Source organism: Caretta caretta, chromosome 2 (assembly GCF_965140235.1).
Source record: "Caretta caretta isolate rCarCar2 chromosome 2, rCarCar1.hap1, whole genome shotgun sequence".
Taxonomy (NCBI): Eukaryota; Metazoa; Chordata; order Testudines; family Cheloniidae; genus Caretta; species Caretta caretta.
In genome coordinates this window covers 204,925,296-204,945,113 of record NC_134207.1, presented here as the reverse complement: position 1 = coordinate 204,945,113, position 19,818 = coordinate 204,925,296, and the positions used below count along the sequence as shown (strand labels likewise).

At 45.7% G+C, this 19,818-nt stretch overlaps 1 protein-coding gene across 1 annotated transcript; it reads right to left on the bottom strand.

The window, feature by feature from the left end:
* Nucleotides 1-17,141: 17,141 nt before the first annotated feature.
* Nucleotides 17,142-19,094, bottom strand: LOC125631601 (uncharacterized). Its single transcript, XM_075124797.1, has 2 exons — nucleotides 18,386-19,094; nucleotides 17,142-17,797 (listed from the first exon to the last, which is right to left on the bottom strand). Exons 1-2 carry the CDS (start codon nucleotides 18,966-18,968, stop codon nucleotides 17,277-17,279), a joined length of 1,104 nt encoding a protein of 367 aa, XP_074980898.1. The 5' UTR covers nucleotides 18,969-19,094; the 3' UTR covers nucleotides 17,142-17,276.
* Between the last annotated feature and the right edge of the window lie 724 nt (nucleotides 19,095-19,818).

Sequence of the window (19,818 nt, the reverse complement as noted above, 5' to 3'; positions counted from 1 at the left end):
TATATTTTACTTTGTATCTTCTTTTGGATTAAAAACAAACTAATTGCCAAGGGCTGCAGTGAGAAGGAGCTGAGATTTCATGGAACGTTACCAGCTTGCAGATTTCAACTCTCTAATGGCCGCCAGGGAGCTTTTGCTTGGTTGACTCCATAACGTCCTTAGGAAAACACCTGCACAAAAAGATGATTCTTGCAATAATCCCTAAGCAAAGTAAGGCTTGGGCTCAGTAGAGGGAGTAATTTCTGCAGTCAAGAGCCCTCCACTGAGTAAGTCATGGCGTGGCTCCGCAAGTTCCACCCTGGGAACTGTTCTTGGTAAATTTGTTATTCTCTGGGACCACTTTATCTCTAGGATTGCTCGTCTCTCTGAGGGACCCTTGTTTCCAGCACCTTCTCCCTGGGAGTACCTATCTTATCTGAGCTTGGGTACCTTTTTATTAGGTCCAGGTGCTCATTATAATATAATATAATATAAGGGTAATGTAATTAATGCAAATCAACTTGGGTTTATGAAAAATACTATCTTGATATCTTTTGTTGATGAAATTATAAGTTTGGTAGATAAAGGTAATAGTGTTGGCATAATATATTTAAACTTCTGTAAGGCATTTGACTTGGTACTACATATTTTGGTTTAAAACACTAGAATGATATAAAATTAACATGGCACACATTAAATGGATTAAAAACTGGCTAACTGATAGGTCTCAAAATGTAACGATAAATGGGGAATCATCATTTAGCTGATGAGTTTCTGGTGGGGTCCTGCAGCGATTGCTTCTTGGCCCTACGCTATTTAACTTTTTAAAAAATCAACAACCTGGAAAAAACAAAATAATTCCTGATAAAGTTTGTAGATGGCATAAAAATTGGGGGAGGGGGAAATAATGAAGAGGACAGATAATTGATTCAGAGCAATCTGGATCACTTGGTAAACTGGGTACAAGCAATCAATATGTGTTTTAATATGGCTAAATGTAAATGCATACATCTAGGAATAAAGAACAGGGGCCATACTTACAGGATGGAGGACTCTGTTCTGAGAAGCAGTCACTCTGAAAAAAGATTTGGGGGTCGAGGTGAATAATCACCTGAATGTGAACTCCCAGTGGCCACAAGAACTAATACAATCCTGAGATGTATTCACAGGAGAATCCCAAGTAGGAGTAGTGAGGATATTTTACCTTTTCATTTGACATTGGTCTGACTGTTGCTGGAGCACTGTGTCCAGTTCTGGTCCACACAATTCAAGAAGGATGTTGATAAATTGGAGAGGGTTCAGAGAAGAGCCACAAGAATGAATAAAGAATGAAAACAAGGCTGATAGTGATAGACACAAGGAGCTCAATCTATTTAGTTTAACAAAGAGAAGATTAAAGGGTGACTTGATTACAGCCTATAAATAACTACATGGGAAACAAATATTTAATAATGGGTTCTTCAATCTAGCAAAAAAGGTATAAATGATACAGTGGCTGGAAATTGAAGCTAGACAAATTTAGACTGGAAATAAGGCATACATTTTTAACAGTTGGAGTAATTAACCATTGGAAAAATTTACCAAGGTTGGATGCTTTTAGAAAAGAATGGATGTAAATCAAGATTGGATGTTTTTCTAAAAGACATGCTCTAAGAATTATTTTGGATAAATTCTATGGCTTGTGTTATACAGGAGGCTCTGACGCCCCTCAATTGCTATGGGACAATATGCCACTAGCCATGCAAGAGCCTGATCCTCAACTCCCATTAAAGTCCCTATTAGATGTGAGCACTGTGCAGAAGGCACTACACATGTTGTAGGACCACGGCCTTAGACACTACAAATTCACTTCAGCTTTCAGCTTGTGGAGAAGGATTTATTTAAAACGGTCTAAGGATTGTGCAAACACAGGGAATAAAGTGACCATCTGTGCAGCACTCTAGAGACCCAGGGAGATAACCCTTTGCCCTTGAAAAGTGGAAGCACTCAAAATAAGGGTAACTAGCCACAGTCGGGCTAGTTAAAGTGAAAAAATCTCATTTATTTTGCCTTGTTAAAAGATCCATCAAACTGCATTTTGTGGTTGGCTGACTGATTAGAGGTAGTCACAACATCCATCGTCTACCTATTGGAAACAAAGATATACGTATACTTCTATTTTGTTGTCTTCTTCTCTACAGTGATTTTCCTCAATGAAAATGTTCAGCTACTCGCATACTTTAAAACAAATGATAAAGGATTTTTAAGAGAATTAAACATACAAAGAACAAAGAACTGAGGCGTTCATCAGTATTTTGAGGAAGAGAAAACGTGAACTAAAGTGATTCAAGAATAGCAGGAAACATACTTCTAAACTTTTCTCCTCTGATTTGCTCAATATAGACAGACAAATGTTGCCTCCATCCTAAGAAGGATTAAAAACTTTCCCCCTGACAATTGGGTTTTCACGTGGGTTTTAGACGCCTAGATTAGAAAACCAATTCCATCTCATAGTTTCAACCCACCTATCGAAAGAATATAAAAGGAGAAAAAAAGGGCTTCAAACTTTAGAAGGTTTTTTTCCCTGTTATTAACTTGGAGTGACCGAGATCCCTGACAGGAGTTCAATGTATAATAGTTTCCATTGCTTATGGTTCCTTTCTGAACTTCCATTTTGTGGGAATATGCTTGGATCATTGCATATAATACTGACCTGTCTCTAGAAAAGTCTCACTGTATTTTGGCCTGGCTCCTTTCCATTTCTAGTCCCCTAAGTCTGTTCCCCATTTCAACATTGCTTATTGCTACATTCCCAAACACGTTACACAAGCTTAGAGGAGCAATTTATAAGAATATTAGTAATTTGGCTGTGACCAAACAAGCCTTTTTCTTGTATAACAAATCATTCTGCCATGGAAACCAGCATTTTGTGGTTATTTGCTCACTTGTTTACAGCATTTCATTGAATGTGATATTTAAACAGCAGGCAAATGATTCAACCCAATATAAATCCATGAAAACCATGCAGGTCTCTGCAGCAATTTTCAAATCTAAACCTGGCTGGAAACGTACTCTGAAGACTTTTCCAAAAGTGCCTGGAAGAATGTAATATATGAATGTGTAATCTTTCCACAGACAGCCAAATTGTGCCAAATGTGTATATGTAGTGAGCCTACTTTGATTTTTGTAGCCTGAGGCAGCACCACAGTCTAATAACACTGCAGTAAAATATCCTGGCATATTGTCTGTAGAGATGTTTTTCTATAACTGAAAAAAAAGGGGGGGGGAAGAATATAAAGGCTGCACAACTCAACCTCAAGAGGGAAATTATCCATAATCACACTTAGCTCAAATGCAGTATCATTGAATGTAGTAAATCTCACCATCTGGGTCAGATCCTGCAACCCTTACTCTCATGAGCAGGCTTTATCCCACTGACTCCAACGGGACTGCTTGTGTAGGTAGACTTGCAGGATCAAAGCCCTCACTTGCGATATTTTGTCAGAGAGATGTGTCAAGTTAAATGGCATAGTTAGAAAAAGAAATGTCCCATTTCATGGGATTTCAGAATCCGAACCACAACCAGTATGTCTCTTCAGTTTTTTCATTCACCCTATGAAACAATGGCAGCATATTGGTACTATGCTCAACTCTAACTATGAAGCTAGTGCCGGCCACAATAATCTGAAACTAGTGTAGGGGTGAAAATTTTCACCAAAGGTGACACAGCCTCTCACAGAATTGAAGGAGTGGGTTTAGACAGGATCTTCAAGGCCTGGACCTATGGAGGAGGCCAGGGGGAGCAGTGAATCAGAGCAGGGGTGGAAGCACAGCTGGTTGTCTAAACCAACACACAAAACTCCACCTAGTAAAAACAAACAGGCAGGCAGTGCAGATCACAGAACATGGATGGTTTATGCTAATGGCCAGAAAGGCCCCTTAACAAATGCGCCATCACAGTCTTCACTAGCTTGAGTTTCCAATCTGATTAAAGGTATTGCCCTATGTACACACTGCAGTCATCTAACCTTGTGTTAATAAAGGCATGGGTCACTGTAGCAAAGTCCTCATCTGAAAGAAACAGTCACAACCCCCTGAGAAGATGTACAGTAGAACCTCAGAGTTTCAAACTGACCAGTCAACCACACACCTCATTTGGAACTGGAATTACACAATTAGGCAGCAGCAGAGACAAAAAAATAAGCAGTACTATGTTAAACATAAACTACTAAAAAAAAGGAAAGTTTAAAAAAAGATCTGACAAGGTAAGGAAATTGTTTCTGTGCTTGCTTCATTTAAATTAGGATGGTTAAAAGCAGCATTTTTCTTCTGCATAGTAAAGTTTCAAAGCTGCATTCAGTCAATGTTCAGCTGTAAACTTTTGAAAGAACCACCACAACGTTTTGTTTGGAGTTACGAACATTTCAGAGTTACAAATAACTTCCATTCCCAAGGTGTTCATAACTTTGAGGTTCTACTGTAGATTGAAAATACCCATCCTGATCACTGCTGCCATGTGATCATCTAACAATAGCTGGGGATCCCACAATATCCCCAGATTGTGTACTTAAGTACCACATGGTGGACACATCCTCACCATATCCAGGTACAAAGTCCCACCCTACCAACATCACTTATGTCTTATCTGGAGTGATCTTCATCCAGCTAGCTCCCATCCATACCTAACCTCTACAGCAGGGGTTCTCAACCTGTTTTTTTTACACCAATAATGGACCCCAGTCCTCCCCTGGTCTTTATTGGCCAAGGACGACATTTAATCCAAAGCAGAGGCTGAGGCACAATACGTTGCTGACACTTCTAGTACTTAGTGAATGTATCAATGGAGTTACCAGGGATCAATTTGTCCACATTTGCCAAAGTGTCCTCTGTAGTGCTTCAGTGTAGACACTACCTATGGTGACAGGAGGGGTTCTGGCATAAGTATAGGTAATCCACCTCCATCAGAGGCAGTAGCTGGGTCAATGAAAGAATTCTTCCGTTGACCTAGCGTTGTCTACAACAGGGTTTAGATCAGTATAGCTACATCTCTCAGGGACGTGGATTTTTCACACCCCTGACAGATGTAGCTATGCCAACATAAGTTCCTACTGTAGACCAGGCGTCAGTGTCTCTAAAACAGTTTGATGATGAAAAGGTAAGTCACTGTCCTAAAATATGGCCTCAGATTTGTTCCCATGTTGCAGTATATAGTGATCAGCAAAAAAATGGCACTGGGCAACTACGTTCCCTCTAAGATGTGTGGCCATGCAGCAGGCTATCAAGGGCTGCGCAGGCGCATAGCAGGGAGGGGCGCCTCTCCCCATGGCCCTGGGCTGCTGCGGCAAGAAAGGGCTGAGGGGAGTCCTCTCTCCCTGCTGCAGCCCCAGCGCAGACTTTACCCCAAACCCCTCATTCCCAGTCCCACCCCAGAGCCCCCACCCCCACACCCCAACCCTCTTCCCTAGCCCTGAGTCCCCTCCCGCACTCCAAACCCCTCTTCCCTGGCCCCACCCCAGAGCCCGCCCCCCCCAGCCAGAGCCCTCACCACCCCCACACACCAACCCTTTGCCCCAGCCCTGAGCTCCCTCCCACACGCCAAACAACCTCGGCCCCACCCCTGCCACACATCACCTCCATATTGGTGCACATAACAAAATTCATTCTGCACATGGAGATAAAAAATTAGAGGGAACATTGCTGGGCAAGAACATTAAAAAAAAAAAATCCTGGTAGGAACAACTGGAATCCCTTTACCGTATACAGGTGAAAGAAAAAGTGTGGCATCCACTTTGGAATGGAGTGTTTAGCTACAGCATGTTATTTTTGGTGAAACATGACTGCGGGGTTTCAGTGCTTAAAGGATGCAAACTCCATGCCTGCTTATCATCACTGGCTCCAGGCTCACCACCTACATCAGGCTGAGGCTCCACTGATATTTCCCGGTAACATCACAGAAAAAGTCTCTCTTCACTGCAGGTATCACCGTGAGTTTACTCACGGCCAGAATCCTTTGGTTCACATAGGAATTAATGCCAGAGTCTAATTTTACAAGTTTCAGAGTAGCAGCCGTGTTAGTCTGTATCCAGGGGACACTAAGGAAGGAAACTGAAATCTTGCTTGCTGGAAGTTCACCCCAATAAACATTGAATTGTTTGCACCTTTGGACTTCAGGTATTGTTGCTCTCTGTTCATACAAGAAGGACCAGGGAAGTAAGTGGGTGAAGGAATAAGCCCTCTAACATCTTGGTGCCGTGACTCGGATGCATCGCATCGGATAGGTGAGTGGCAGCCTGTAAGTCCCCCTCCCCAACAGTCCACACAACTACTTGGAGGGGGTATAGCGAATGCTCGTGATGGTAGTTGCGGGTTTTGGCAAGCCAGGGTAAAGGATTTTTTGGATAAATGGATAAGGAAGAACCAGGGCCCATACCAGGTGCAGAGGTCAACCTGGGATGAGATTAAAAAGGAAATGGAGGAAGTGTTAGGGGACCCAGAGGGATGGGGGGCGGCTGAGGAGCCCACCCTCCTTTGGTATATGGGCAGTGGAAGAAGGTCCCTGCCCATGGGGACTGAATGCCTTCCAGGGAAAGGAGACACTTCAGTCTGCTTGTGAGAGGTTTGAAGTAAGGGCAGCATTATGGGAAGCTGCCAGTAATCTTTCAAGTTTGGTGCTGCTTCAGCAAGGGTTGCTGAAGGGTTGTAAATTAGTTAGGGGTGGTTAAAGATGATTTGGCACAACAGGGTTTAGAGTCAAAAGCAGAGTTAACAGACCACCTTTAGAGACTGGAGCTGGGACTTGGTCCTGGGGGAGTGGAGAGAAAAAAAAAGGTTTCAAAGTGCAAAATGGCAGGGTTTGCAGGAGCAGGTAACAACCCCCACTCTTCTCCCAGAGCCAAAATGAGAACCTGGGGATAAGAGTTCCCTACTGTTTCAACCCAGGGAGCCTACTCTTGGCTCAGAGCTAACTATATCCTTTTCTTCTTTTCCTTTTTCTTTTTCTCCATTTACTTAATTTGCTGCTGGTAGCCTATACTTTAAACTGACCTGACAGGCTTAATTGGTTTCTTTCCACCTCTTCCTCCTCCTCTCCCCCAGCCTTTCCACACTTTTGTTTTTCTGAAGTTTTAATGCAGGGTACTTTGGATACTTATGTGAAATGTTTCTGGTTATTTTGGACAAAGTATGATGGAGGTCTGCTGTATTCCACTGGAATTTTTGGAGTAAAAGATCCATGGGCATCAATGGAGACAAATGTTTTACTACCTTTTTGAACAGTCTCAAGGTAAAGACAACACAGGTTAAGGCAGCTGTGTGGCAATAATTGTACTTGGTGGCTAAGTTGTTACAGACAAATTGCACTACCTTAAAGAACTAAATGTAGGAGTAAGTGATTTAAAGAAGTGAGTGAAAAGTAAGGTCTGCAATAGCTGCAAAAGTGAGATGGCTGTGAGCCCTTCTAACAGGGGAACAATGACACTGTTGGCCTCTCTGCTATTTAAAATTTATCTCAGTTTTTGCATAACATACAGTGTAGGGCCAAATTGTGTCCTCAGAGGATGTGTGCGCAACTCCCATTGTGTTGAATGTGCTTTATGTGGGTGTCCAAAAGCAGACAGGCCCACAGTGAATGATTGTTTTGGCTTCCTGATCTTTATTATTCTTCACCTCCCACTCCAGTCAACCAGCTGCTCTCCTCAACCCAAAGTAAAAACAACTCCTGTCCTTTAGATTTGTCTTCTTAAAGAAAGTGTTACTAATCCAAACTCTGTGGAATTCATAAAATGCTGGCAAATTTCAAATTCCATTTGCCATTGACTTCAGTGAGAGCGGGATCGATATTTTAAACAACGTTTTGCAGCATTTTGGGCTATTCCAGCATTGGAGTTGAGTGTGCTTAGCACTTCTGAAAAATCAGGCCATCATTGTCTTAAGTTAAGCTACCAAAATTAATGGACACTTTTGAAAATTTTAGCCTGTCTAATTTGCCCAAAGATATACAGTGAGTCTTTGACAGAGCGGAGGATACAAACAAGGTGTCCTGACACCAAGTCCTTGGCTATGAATGCTGGACCTCACCGGTAAATATTATCTATGTGTAACTATTTTCTTATGCTGCTTAAGCATATTTCTTAGTTTTTCAAACACAGGGGAAAATAAACACTTTTAATTTTTAAAAAATTATGCAGAGAAACAGACAGAATTTAATCTTTGTAGGGTGAGATGCCTCAACATCTAGCATGGCTTTCTTGTCCTGCCTCTGAGACACTTCCATGCAATTAGTCCTCTTACCACTGTGAATATATTAAGTGTATCCCTCCCCTACTGAGAATTCACCATTTACCATACCAGTCAAGTAGAAAATGACACTTAGACTGTCCATGCTAGTATTTTCTGTCTTTGACAGAACAAATATTTTACTTCCACTCAAATCTCCAATCTCCTACACCCCAGTGACATATGTAAACAATTATCTCTAGCATCTTTTCATGCTGTCAACTATTTTCTTAGAGACAATAGGTGGCATGATATCTTTTACTGAACCAATTTCTGTTGTTAGAAGGGACAGACTTTCGAGCATCAGAGCTTTTCCTCAGGTGTGGAGAAAGTAGTCAGTGTGTCTGAGCTAAATACAAGCTGGGACAGATTCTTAAGCATCAGGGTTACACACACTCACCCTACCTTCTCCTCCACACCCCACTTAAAATAAAGAAAAAAAGCCTCCACTGACTGCATGCTCCTAGTTGTCACCTACCACACCACACTAGATTAATAGATTCTAAGGGACCACTGTGATCATCTAGTCCAGGGGTAGGCAAACTATGGCCCGCATATGGCCCGTCAGACCTTTTAATCCAGCCCTCGAGCTCCTGCCAGGGAGTGGGGTCGGGGACTTGCTCCTCTCCACCTGCCCGGCGCTGCTGCCGGGGAATGGGGTCGGGGGCTTGCCCTGCTTCAGCGATCCCACCAGGGAGTGGGGTTGGGGGCTTGCACCGGTCTGTCCGCCCGGTGCTTCCCAGCCCCCAACTTGATAAGCAGGTGCGAGCAGCACTGCTTATTCAGACTTCACCACGCTATTTCGGGGATCGGAACCCTCACCCCTACGTGCCCAATCCCTGAAGCGCCAGCCTCCTCGCGCCAGCCTCCACCCAAACTAGCCAATGATCAGGGCCAGCAGCATCGCAGGATACTGCCCCTAATCGAGTCCAATTAGGCACGGCAAGCTCCTTCATTGACCAATCCCTGAGGCTCCTCTGAGAGACTCGCCTCATTCCTTATCAGCCAATCACCAGGGCCCAGACCCTCCGTTCTCCTATAGCCCCACCCTTCAAACTGCCCAGGGGCCGTACCCATCCCAGCTAGGGTGCCTCCACCTGTGGCGATGCATGGTACGGCCGCTTTGGTGTCACCGCCGGCAGGGCCCCTCGGAGTCCCTGGTGCCGCCCCTGGAGAGGAGGTCGTTTTAAAATATTAGCTTTAAGATTTTTATATGTTAAACTCTCATAACATGCTAAATAAACGTCTTTTTTATTTTGTGTATCCTCTTTGTCACCATTGCTGACTGACTATAGCAACAATGTGAGAACACACAACCATTTAGAAGTAAATATGTTGCTTTGAAAAAGTGATAATCAAGCATAAGAATTAGTAACACTATTTTTCACTCATTATACCTCGCACCCAAGGTTCTCAAACAACAACAAATTAATTTAGCTTCTCAGTACACCTACTGTGTAACCTGTTTTACTTAAAGGGAAACAGAGGCACCATTTGGGCTCGATTCACCTACATGAGTGCAGCGGGTTGCAGTTCCTACTAATTACACTCATGGGGGAAGCTGTGCCAGACACACTTCCCTCTTTCGGGAGGTAGGTTCACCTAGTACAGGGGTGGGCAAACTTTTTGGCTCAAGGGCCACACTGGGGTTCTGAAACTGTATGGAGGGCCAGGTAGGGAAGGCTGTGCCTCCCCAAACAGCCTGGCCCCCGTCCCCTATCCGCCCCCTCCCACTTCCCATCCGTGACTGCCCCCCTCAGAACCTCCGACCCATCCAACCCTCCCTCCTCATCCCCGACCGCCCCCTCCCGGGACCCCCCGCCCCTAACTGCCCCCCCAGGACTCCACCTCCTATCCAACCCTTGCCTGCTCCCTGACTGCCCTGACCCCTAGCCCCCCAACAGGCCTCCTGGGGCTCCCACACCTATCCAACCCCCCTGTTCCCCATCCCCTGACCACCCCCCCTGAACCCTAGACCCATCCAACCCCCCCTGCTCCTTGTCCCCTGACCTCCCCCTCCCAGGACCCCCCAGCCAACTACCACCCTCACCATGCCGCTCAGAGCAGCAGGAACTCACAGCAAGACTGCAGGGGAGAGAGGACAGCAGGGGAGGGGCTGGGGGCTAGCCTTCCCAGCCGGGAGCTCAGGGGCCGGGCAGGACGGTCCTGAGGGCTGGATGTGGCCTGCGGGCCATAATTTGCCCACCTCTGACCTAGAAGGACATACTTTTAAGTTATAGTTGGGCTTATATAGGAGCCTAGCTAGCAACTACCTTGGGAAGTGAACTGAATTTTCACATTTCTCAAGTGCCCTAGCCCCACTTCCTCCTTGACCAGTCACACACACTTTAGGGGCTACATTGGCTGCCCCTGAACCCCTGGGGAGAGATGGGGTTGTGGGTAACTTGCAGTGCTGTGCCCTCACTTTAGGCAGGTTTTCCAGTGGTAGGGATCCACAGTCTGAGTTCTGCCAGGCAGGGAATTTAGCCCATTTAATGACTTGCCCAAGGAAGCAAGTGGCAGAACTAGGAATAGAACCCAAGTGTCTTGATTCATGGTCCTGTATCTTAACAACAGGAGCCTCTTCCTTCCCTGCTGCTGGCCTGACAACCTAGGAGACTGAAGTCATCTTTTTACAACCAAATCAGGCTAAGTTACAGGCTTCCTTATGATGCCGCACCCATGCCATGGTGGGGTGTCTATAAGGTGGAGAGGGCAGTCTCCACAGCTATTTAGACCTTGGCCTCTGTATTGAAACCACCTATCAAAAAGGGCCAATTGTGGTAGTGTGAGATATGGACCCCATGTCCCCTGGGAACTGGCCTAAAACCACTACATTTATTTAACAGAATGGATGCTGTTACTTTCTTTTTATTGGCAGATAAGATATTGGCAGTTTTAGTTGTATCCCTCATAGGGCAAAAGTTCCCAAAATGTGGTCAGTAACCAGAGGTAGTTCATGGCACCCTTTGTGGTGGTCCACAGACAGCAGATTGTCAAGTGGTACTGCTCTTCTCCTTGTTTCGAGCTACTAATTATAATAAACTACAGCTAAATATTTATTTTCAACGTAAATAGTTTGTAATTGGTACAGGAATGTTGTGAGAGCATGTCTGGGAAGGGAGGGGGTCTTCACAATCATGAAAGAGTTTTGAAATTGAGCACAAAACAACCTCTCTGTTAAGATGTAGTCCCCATTCTGAGAAAAGAATCCCAGGAACAGGGACTGGCTGCTTGCACCAGAAATGCCTAATCCATGGGTAAAACATTAAACAATGACTTTGTGACTGCATCCACCTAACAACATTAGGCAGTAATAGCTTCCAGTCATTGCCAACATCATGGGGTGAGAGTCTTTGCCACGCCTCCAGGAGGCATAGCAAAGAACTTGCAGTCTAGGGGAAAGGGGGCCATGGTGACTTTAAGCCACCTTTGTACCTTCCCAATCCTGGGCTTCTCAGCAGTGACTGGAATCTCCATAGCACTGTGGCCCTGCCTCCAACCTGCCCCTCTCACCTCCAGCTCTGCCCTGCCCTAGCAATATGCCAGGGCTTCCTTGGAGGACAGCCTCACTCACTTACATGGCTGTCTTCCACTGTGCCTGCACCAGGGGAATGCTCCCCTGGCTGGATATGGAAATTTTAGACCCCATTTACTTAGCATAAAGGGTCCAAAGCGAGGTCTGAACCTTGCCCCTAGATTTTAATTGCTGCCCTAGAAGTGAAATGCTCTGAGAGTGCCTTAACAAATCCCTAAGCTATCCTCTTCCTTAAAGAGTCATACCTTCTTGAAGGTTCAAAATACAAAGAAATGTTCAGATGAACTAAGCACATTTTGGGAGCAGTGTATTCTTTTTTAAATTAAAGGTAACACATTGTGCATAACTAAACACAGTGTCATGTAAAGTTGTTTTAAAGGAAGCATTGCTGTTGTCCAAGGGGGAATCCATGTTCAGGCGCAATTGGCTTGTTTTTCCTTTAACATCAGATGCAGAATGCCTCCATTCTCCTTTACAGAAGAGATTTATATGCTGCCACTCTTCTGGTAAAATACTTGAATAATGTAGTACTATTTAGACAAGACGAATTTCTGGCTAAACTTAGTGTGTCACTGCTGATTATTCCTATCCTTAGCCAGTATCATATCACACAAATGCATTAGGACATTTTTCTGGACCATGATGTCTTTATACTTACTGGAACAATTACACAATCAACAAACGGAAAGGCACTCATGAGGCTGACCTGTGATTCAGAGAGATGCCTTTTAATTTCTTGAACTTTCTTTTCAGTGTACAAAAATATATTCCCCAAAAATCAATAATACTGATGTCATTTCCTCTATTATTCATCTATTTTCCTTAAAGTGACACAATATAGAATATAACATCTACACAAACACACATAGATAAGTATGCCCACAGTCTCATTTCTATACTCGTGGCAATATTGGCTAGGTAAACCTTGTGTCTAATGTTAGATTTTCAGATTCCAACTTGGAAATCTATTACCAATAAACAAGATAAAACTTAAGCCATATTGACAATTCAGTTGGTCTCCAAGGTTCTGGTCAACCATGACCAAGACTCGGCTATTGGTGCTAGATTTGAACTCTTGCTCCCTGGGGCAGCATGATCTGAATCATGGCCACAGACTCAGATGGCAATACTGGCATTTTGCATGGTTTATTTAATGCAACTCACTATTTTGTGCCTTCAAGCATCCCCTACTGCTGGTAGTTATGCTCGGTCTCTCCTGCATTTTATCTGTTGCAGTATACGAGCACCAAAGAGGCTGGGAAGATTAATATAGGGAAGTCCTAAATGACTACTCAAGTGGAGAATCAGACCCATAAAGGAAAGACTGTGACAGCCCTTTATTGGTGGGAAGCATGCAAAGAGTTTTTACACTCTTGGTGCATGGACTGGTCGCTTAGCACATTCTTAGGGGCATACAGAAGGGGTGTAGAGGAAGCAGGACCACTGTCTGTGGAACAGGCTATCCACACTGGGGTGAGCAGATTTCATCTTCCTAAAGGATGATATAGCCCACACAGTCCCTCTAGTTACCATTGAAGAACATGGTGCAGGTTGGGTGGTTGTGGTTCTACACAGCCCTTATTTGAGCCAGTGGATAAATACCACAATTTGGACAGGGGATGCATGGGAACAAATGGTACATTCTCCATGTTGGTTGCACCAAATTCCTTACCCAACACATTGGTTCAGATCCTCAGCCACAACTAGGAAAGGAATTCTTTACCCTGGGGTCCCACTTGCCTTGGAAGTGTTGGATAAATACAGGGTTAAAACTGAGTGAATAAAGCAGCAATTTAAGAAATAGAATCAGAGCTATGTATGAGAACAGATATGGAGATCATTACTAAAAAAAAAATCTGTTCAAAGTAAAGTGCTGAAGAGTTTACTGTTGGTGGAGTGCAACTGCAGTTGGGTGAATGCTTTAGCCTACATTTCAAAGGCAAAACTGCAAATACTTTACAGCTAGCTTCAAGCTCACAGAGCTCCAATTAAAATCCTGTGTAACAGATGGCAAATTCTGAGTCATAAAACAGTATTAGTTGGCAACAAACTTACGTTTGTTCCAAAGGGATTCTTGCCATATACTGCTCTGACAACTGTGCATAGTCTGTACCAGTCACCAGCATAGTTCCTGCCCTGGCAAGCAAAGCTCCAAATCAGTTTACACATGAACAGATATTTGAATACGAATGTCTAGTATGAAAAATACAAATACCAGTCTGAGGCAGAAAACCGACCACAGACATGCGTAATCTGGAGATCACTTTTTTTCTGCTTGTTTCTGTGGTGATTTATGCATACAAGTTGCTATCTATGAACAGATCATATTTTTTAAAGGGCGAGGTGGAATTTAACAAAATGTTAGGTAGTGAGTGAATTGTTAAGACCTGGGCATTAATAGTGATTTTGATCTTCAAAGCACTTTACTCACATTTTAGAGGTGGAGACTGAGACAAAGAATCTTGCCCAGGCTCTAGAGGGAGTTACTGCCAGCAGTGGAGTGAGGAGTTCCTGGCTACAGTCTTGTCCTCAGGTCCATTAGGCCCCATTTGTCTCAATTACATTAACAGAATTAATACAAAATCTAAAACTCATGACCTGTCTGTAGCAAGACTCTTTATCAAGGAGTCCTCCATAAGAGTTACATTCTAGCATAATGTACAAAACTAAATGGGTATGTCTACACTACGGAATAAGGTCGAATTTATAGAAGTCGGTTTTTTAGAAATCGGTTTTATATATTCGAGTGTGTGTGTCCCCACAGAAAATGCTCTAAGTGCATTAAGTGCATTAACTCGGCAGAGCGCTTCCACAGTACCGAGGCTAGAGTCGACTTCCGGAGCGTTGCACTGTGGGTAGCTATCCCACAGTTCCCGCAGTCTCCGCTGCCCATTGGAATTCTGGGTTGAGATCCCAATGCCTGATGGGGCTAAATCATTGTCGCGGGTGGTTCTGGGTACATATCGTCAGGCCCCCGTTCCCTCCCTCCCTCCGTGAAAGCAAGGGCAGACAATCATTTCGCGCCTTTTTTCCTGAGTTACCTGTGCAGACGCCATACCACGGCAAGCATGGAGCCCGCTCAGGTAACTGTCACCCTATGTCTCCTGGGTGCTGGCAGACGTGGTACGGCTTTGCTGCACAGTAGCAGCAACCCATTGCCTTCTGGCAGCAGACGGTGCAATACGACTGGTAGTCGTCCTCGTCGTGTCCGAGGTGCTCCTGGCCACGTCGGCTGGGAGCGCCTGGGCAGACATGGGCGCAGGGACTAAATTTGGAGTGACTTGAGCAGGTCATTCTCTTTAGTCCTGCAGTCAGTCCTATTGAACCGTCTTATGGTGAGCGGGCAGGCGATACGGACTGCTAGCAGTCGTACTGTACCATCTTCTGCCAGGCAGGCAAGAGATGAGGATTGCTAGCAGTCGTATTGTACCATCTTCTGCCAGGCAGGCAAGAGATGAAGATGGCTAGCAGTCGTACTGTACCATCTTCTGCCGAGCAGCCATGAGATGTGGATGGCATGCAGTCCTTCTGCACCGTCTGCTGCCAGCCAAAGATGTAAAAGATAGATGGAGTGGCTCAGAACAAGAAATAGACCAGATTTGTTTTGTACTCATTTGCCTCCTCCCCTGTCTAGGGGACTCATTCCTCTAGATCACACTGCAGTCACTCACAGAGAAGGTGCAGCGAGGTAAATCTAGCCATGTATCAATCAGAGGCCAGGCTAACCTCCTTGTTCCAATAAGAATGATAACTTAGGTGCACCATTTCTTATTGGAACCCTCCGTGCAGTCCTGCCTGAAATACTCCTTGATGTAAAGACACCCCCTTTGTTGATTTTAGCTCCCTGAAGCCAACCCTGTAAGCCGTGTCCTCAGTCGCCCCTCCCTCCATCAGAGCAACGGCAGACAATCGTTCCGCGCCTTTTTTCTGTGCGGACGCCATACCAAGGCAAGCATGGAGGCCGCTCAGCTCACTTTGGCAATTAGGAGCACATTAAACACCACACGCATTATCCAGCAGTATATGCAGCACCAGAACGTGGCAAAGCGATACCGGGCGAGGAGGCGACGTCAGCGCGGTCACGTGAGTGATCAGGACATGGACACAGATTTCTCTGAAAGCATGGGCCCTGCCAATGCATGCATCATGGTGCTAATGGGGCAGGTTCATGCTGTGGAACGCCGATTCTGGGCTCGGGAAACAAGCACAGACTGGTGGGACCGCATAGTGTTGCAGGTCTGGGATGATTCCCAGTGGCTGCGAAACTTTCGCATGCGTAAGGGCACTTTCATGGAACTTTGTGACTTGCTTTCCCCTGCCCTGAGGCGCATGAATACCAAGATGAGAGCAGCCCTCACAGTTGAGAAGCGAGTGGCGATAGCCCTGTGGAAGCTTGCAACGCCAGACAGCTACGGGTCAGTTGGGAATCAATTTGGAGTGGGCAAATCTACTGTGGGGGCTGCTGTGATGCAAGTAGCCCACGCAATCAAAGATCTGCTGATATCAAGGGTAGTGACCCTGGGAAATGTGCAGGTCATAGTGGATGGCTTTGCTGCAATGGGATTCCCTAACTGTGGTGGGGCTATAGACGGAACCCATATCCCTATCTTGGCACCGGAGCACCAAGCCGCCGAGTACATAAACCGCAAGGGGTACTTTTCGATAGTGCTGCAAGCTCTGGTGGATCACAAGGGACGTTTCACCAACATCAACGTGGGATGGCCGGGAAAGGTGCATGATGCTCCCATCTTCAGGAACTCTGGTCTGTTTCAAAAGCTGCAGGAAGGGACTTTATTCCCAGACCAGAAAATAACTGTTGGGGATGTTGAAATGCCTATATGTATCCTTGGGGACCCAGCCTACCCCTTAATGCCATGGCTCATGAAGCCGTACACAGGCAGCCTGGACAGTAGTCAGGAGCTGTTCAACTACAGGCTGAGCAAGTGCAGAATGGTGGTAGAATGTGCATTTGGATGTTTAAAGGCGCGCTGGCGCAGTTTACTGACTCGCTTAGACCTCAGCGAAACCAATATTCCCACTGTTATTACTGCTTGCTGTGTGCTCCACAATATCTGTGAGAGTAAGGGGGAGACGTTTATGGCGGGGTGGGAGGTTGAGGCAAATCGCCTGGCTGCTGGTTACACGCAGCCAGACACCAGGGCAGTTAGAAGAGCACAGGAGGGCGCGGTATGCATCAGAGAAGCTTTGAAAACCAGTTTCATGACTGGCCAGGCTACGGTGTGAAAGTTCTGTTTGTTTCTCCTTGATGAAACCCCCCGCCCCTTGGTTCACTCTACTTCCCTGTAAGCTAACCACCCGCCCCTCCTCCCTTCAATCACCGCTTGCAGAGGCAATAAAGTCATTGTTGCTTCACATTCATGCATTCTTTATTCATTCATCACACAAATAGGGGGATGACTACCAAGGTAACCCAGGAGGGGTGGTGGAGGAGGGAAGGAAAATGCCACACAGCACTTTAAGCACAGCACTTTAAAAGTTTACAACTTTAAAATTTATTGAATGACAGCCTTCTTTTTTTTGGGCAATCCTCTGTGGTGGAGTGGCTGGTTAGCCGGAGGCCCCCCCACCGCGTTCTTGGGCGTCTGGGTGTGGAGGCTATGGAACTTGGGGAGGAGGGCGGTTGGTTACAGAGGGGCAGCAGTGGCAGTCTGTGCTCCAGCTGCCTTTGCTGCAGCTCAACCATACACTGGAGCATACTGGTTTGGTCCTGCAGCAGCCTCAGCATTGAATCCTGCCTCCTCTCATCATGCTGCCGCCACATTTGAGCTTCAGCCCTGTCTTCAGCCCGCCACTTACTCTCTTCAGCCCGCCACCTCTCCTCCCGGTCATTTTGTGCTTTCCTGCACTCTGACATTATTTGCCTCCACGCATTCGCCTGTGCTCTGTCAGTGTGGGAGGACAGCATGAGCTCGGAGAACATTTCATCGCGAGTGCGTTTTTTTTTCTTTCTAAGCTTCACTAGCCTCTGGGAAGAAGAAGATCCTGTGATCATTGAAACACATGCAGCTGGTGGAGAAAAAAAAAGGGACAGCGGTATTTAAAAAGACACATTTTATAAAACAGTGGCTACACTCTTTCAGGGTAAACCTTGCTGTTAACATTACATACATAGCACATGTGCTTTCGTTACAAGGTCGCATTTTGCCTCCTCCCACCGCGTGACTACCCCCTCAACCTTCCCCCCTCCCTGTGGCTAACAGCGGGGAACATTTCTGTTTAGCCACAGGCAAACAGCCCAGCAGGAATGGGATCCTCTGAGTGTCCCCTGAAGAAAACCACTCTATTTCAACCAGGTGACCATGAATTAGATCTCACTCTCCTGAGGATAACACAGAGAGATAAAGAACAGATGTTGTTTGAATGCCAGCAAACATACACTGCAATGCTTTGTTCTACAATGATTCCCGAGTACGTGTTACTGGCCTGGAGTGGTAAAGTGTCCTACCATGAAGGACGCAATAAGGCTGCCCTCCCCAGAAACCTTTTGCAAAGGCTTTAGGACTACATCTAGGAGAACCGCAAATGCCAGGGCAAAGTAATCCTTTCACATGCTTGCTTTTAAACCATGTATAGTATTTTAAAAGGTACACTCACCAGAGGTCCCTTCTCCGCCTGCTGGGTCCAGGAGGCAGCCTTGGGTGGGTTCGGGGGGTACTGGCTCCAGGTCTAGGGTGAGAAACAGTTCCTGGCTGTCGGGAAAACCGGTTTCTCCGCTTGCTTGCTGGGAGCTGTCTACAACCTCCTCCTCATCATCATCTTCTTCGTCCCCAAAACCTGCTTCCGTATTGCCTCCATCTCCATTGAAGGAGTCAAACAACACGGCTGGGGTAGTGGTGGCTGAACCCCCTAAAATGGCATGCAGCTCATCATAGAAGCGGCATGTTTGGGGCTCTGACCCAGAGCGGCTGTTCGCCTCTCTGGTTTTCTGGTAGGCTTGCCTCAGCTCCTCCAGTTTCACGCGGCACTGCTTCGGGTCCCTGTTATGGCCTCTGTCCTTCATGCCCTGGGAGATTTTGACAAAGGTTTTGGCATTTCGAAAACTGGAACGGAGTTCTGATAGCACGGATTCCTCTCCCCAAACAGCGATCAGATCCCGTACCTCCCGTTCGGTCCATGCTGGAGCTCTTTTGCGATTCTGGGACTCCATCATGGTCACCTGTGCTGATGAGCTCTGCATGGTCACCTGCAGCTTGCCACGCTGGCCAAACAGGAAATGAGATTCAAAAGTTCGCGGTTCTTTTCCTGTCTACCTGGCCAGTGCATCTGAGTTGAGAGTGCTGTCCAGAGCGGTCATAATGGAGCACTCTGAGATAGCTCCCGGAGGCCAATACCATCGAATTGTGTCCACAGTACCCCAAATTCGAGCCGGCAACGTCGATTTAAGCGCTAATCCACTTGTCAGGGGTGGAGTAAGGAAATCGATTTTAAGAGCCCTTTAAGTCGAAATAAAGGGCTTCATTGTGTGGACGGGTGCAGGTTTACATCGATTTAATGCTGCTAAATTCGACCTAAAGTCCTAGTGTAGACCAGGGCTAATAGAGGACATTCCAGTAGGGACATAATTCATGTTGTGGTGCACATAAGTCATGTACTGAAATCTTATATGGCCCTGAATAAACGAGAACCAAAAAATACAAGTGCTCCACAGTGAAATTTACAATATAAGTTAGCTGTTTTGCGTATTATACAGACACCCTGCCCCTCCCCCGCCCCCCATATCTGACAGGGGGGAAGAGGCTAGTGGCCAAATGATAATCAAACTAATATGTCTGTGACTTGAGCATCTGGAGCCCTATTTCTTCATCCACAGGGTAACACACCCTGGCTTCAGTGGAGTTACTCATATCCTGTGGAAAAGGAGAATTGGGACCCCAACTAGGAAAGGGAAGAAAACCATAAATGACTGAAAAGCAGGGAATATTCACACAATTATGTGATGGGTAGGGCCTATTCAAACCTGTGGGAAGAAAAGAGATTGCTCTGATCAATGTGAAGAATACAGCCTCTCTTTTTCAGTAGATAAAACA

What these genes read in the sequence shown, in the direction of transcription:
- LOC125631601 (XM_075124797.1), bottom strand. Translation starts at nt 18,968, where the DNA reads ATGCAGAGCTCATCAGCACAGGTGACCATGATGGAGTCCCAGAATCGC. An exon ending in AGGCGGAGAAGGGACCTCTG is followed by an intron (nt 17,798 to 18,385) that starts GTGAGTGTACCT and finishes TTTCTCCACCAG; the next exon opens with CTGCATGTGTTTCAATGATC.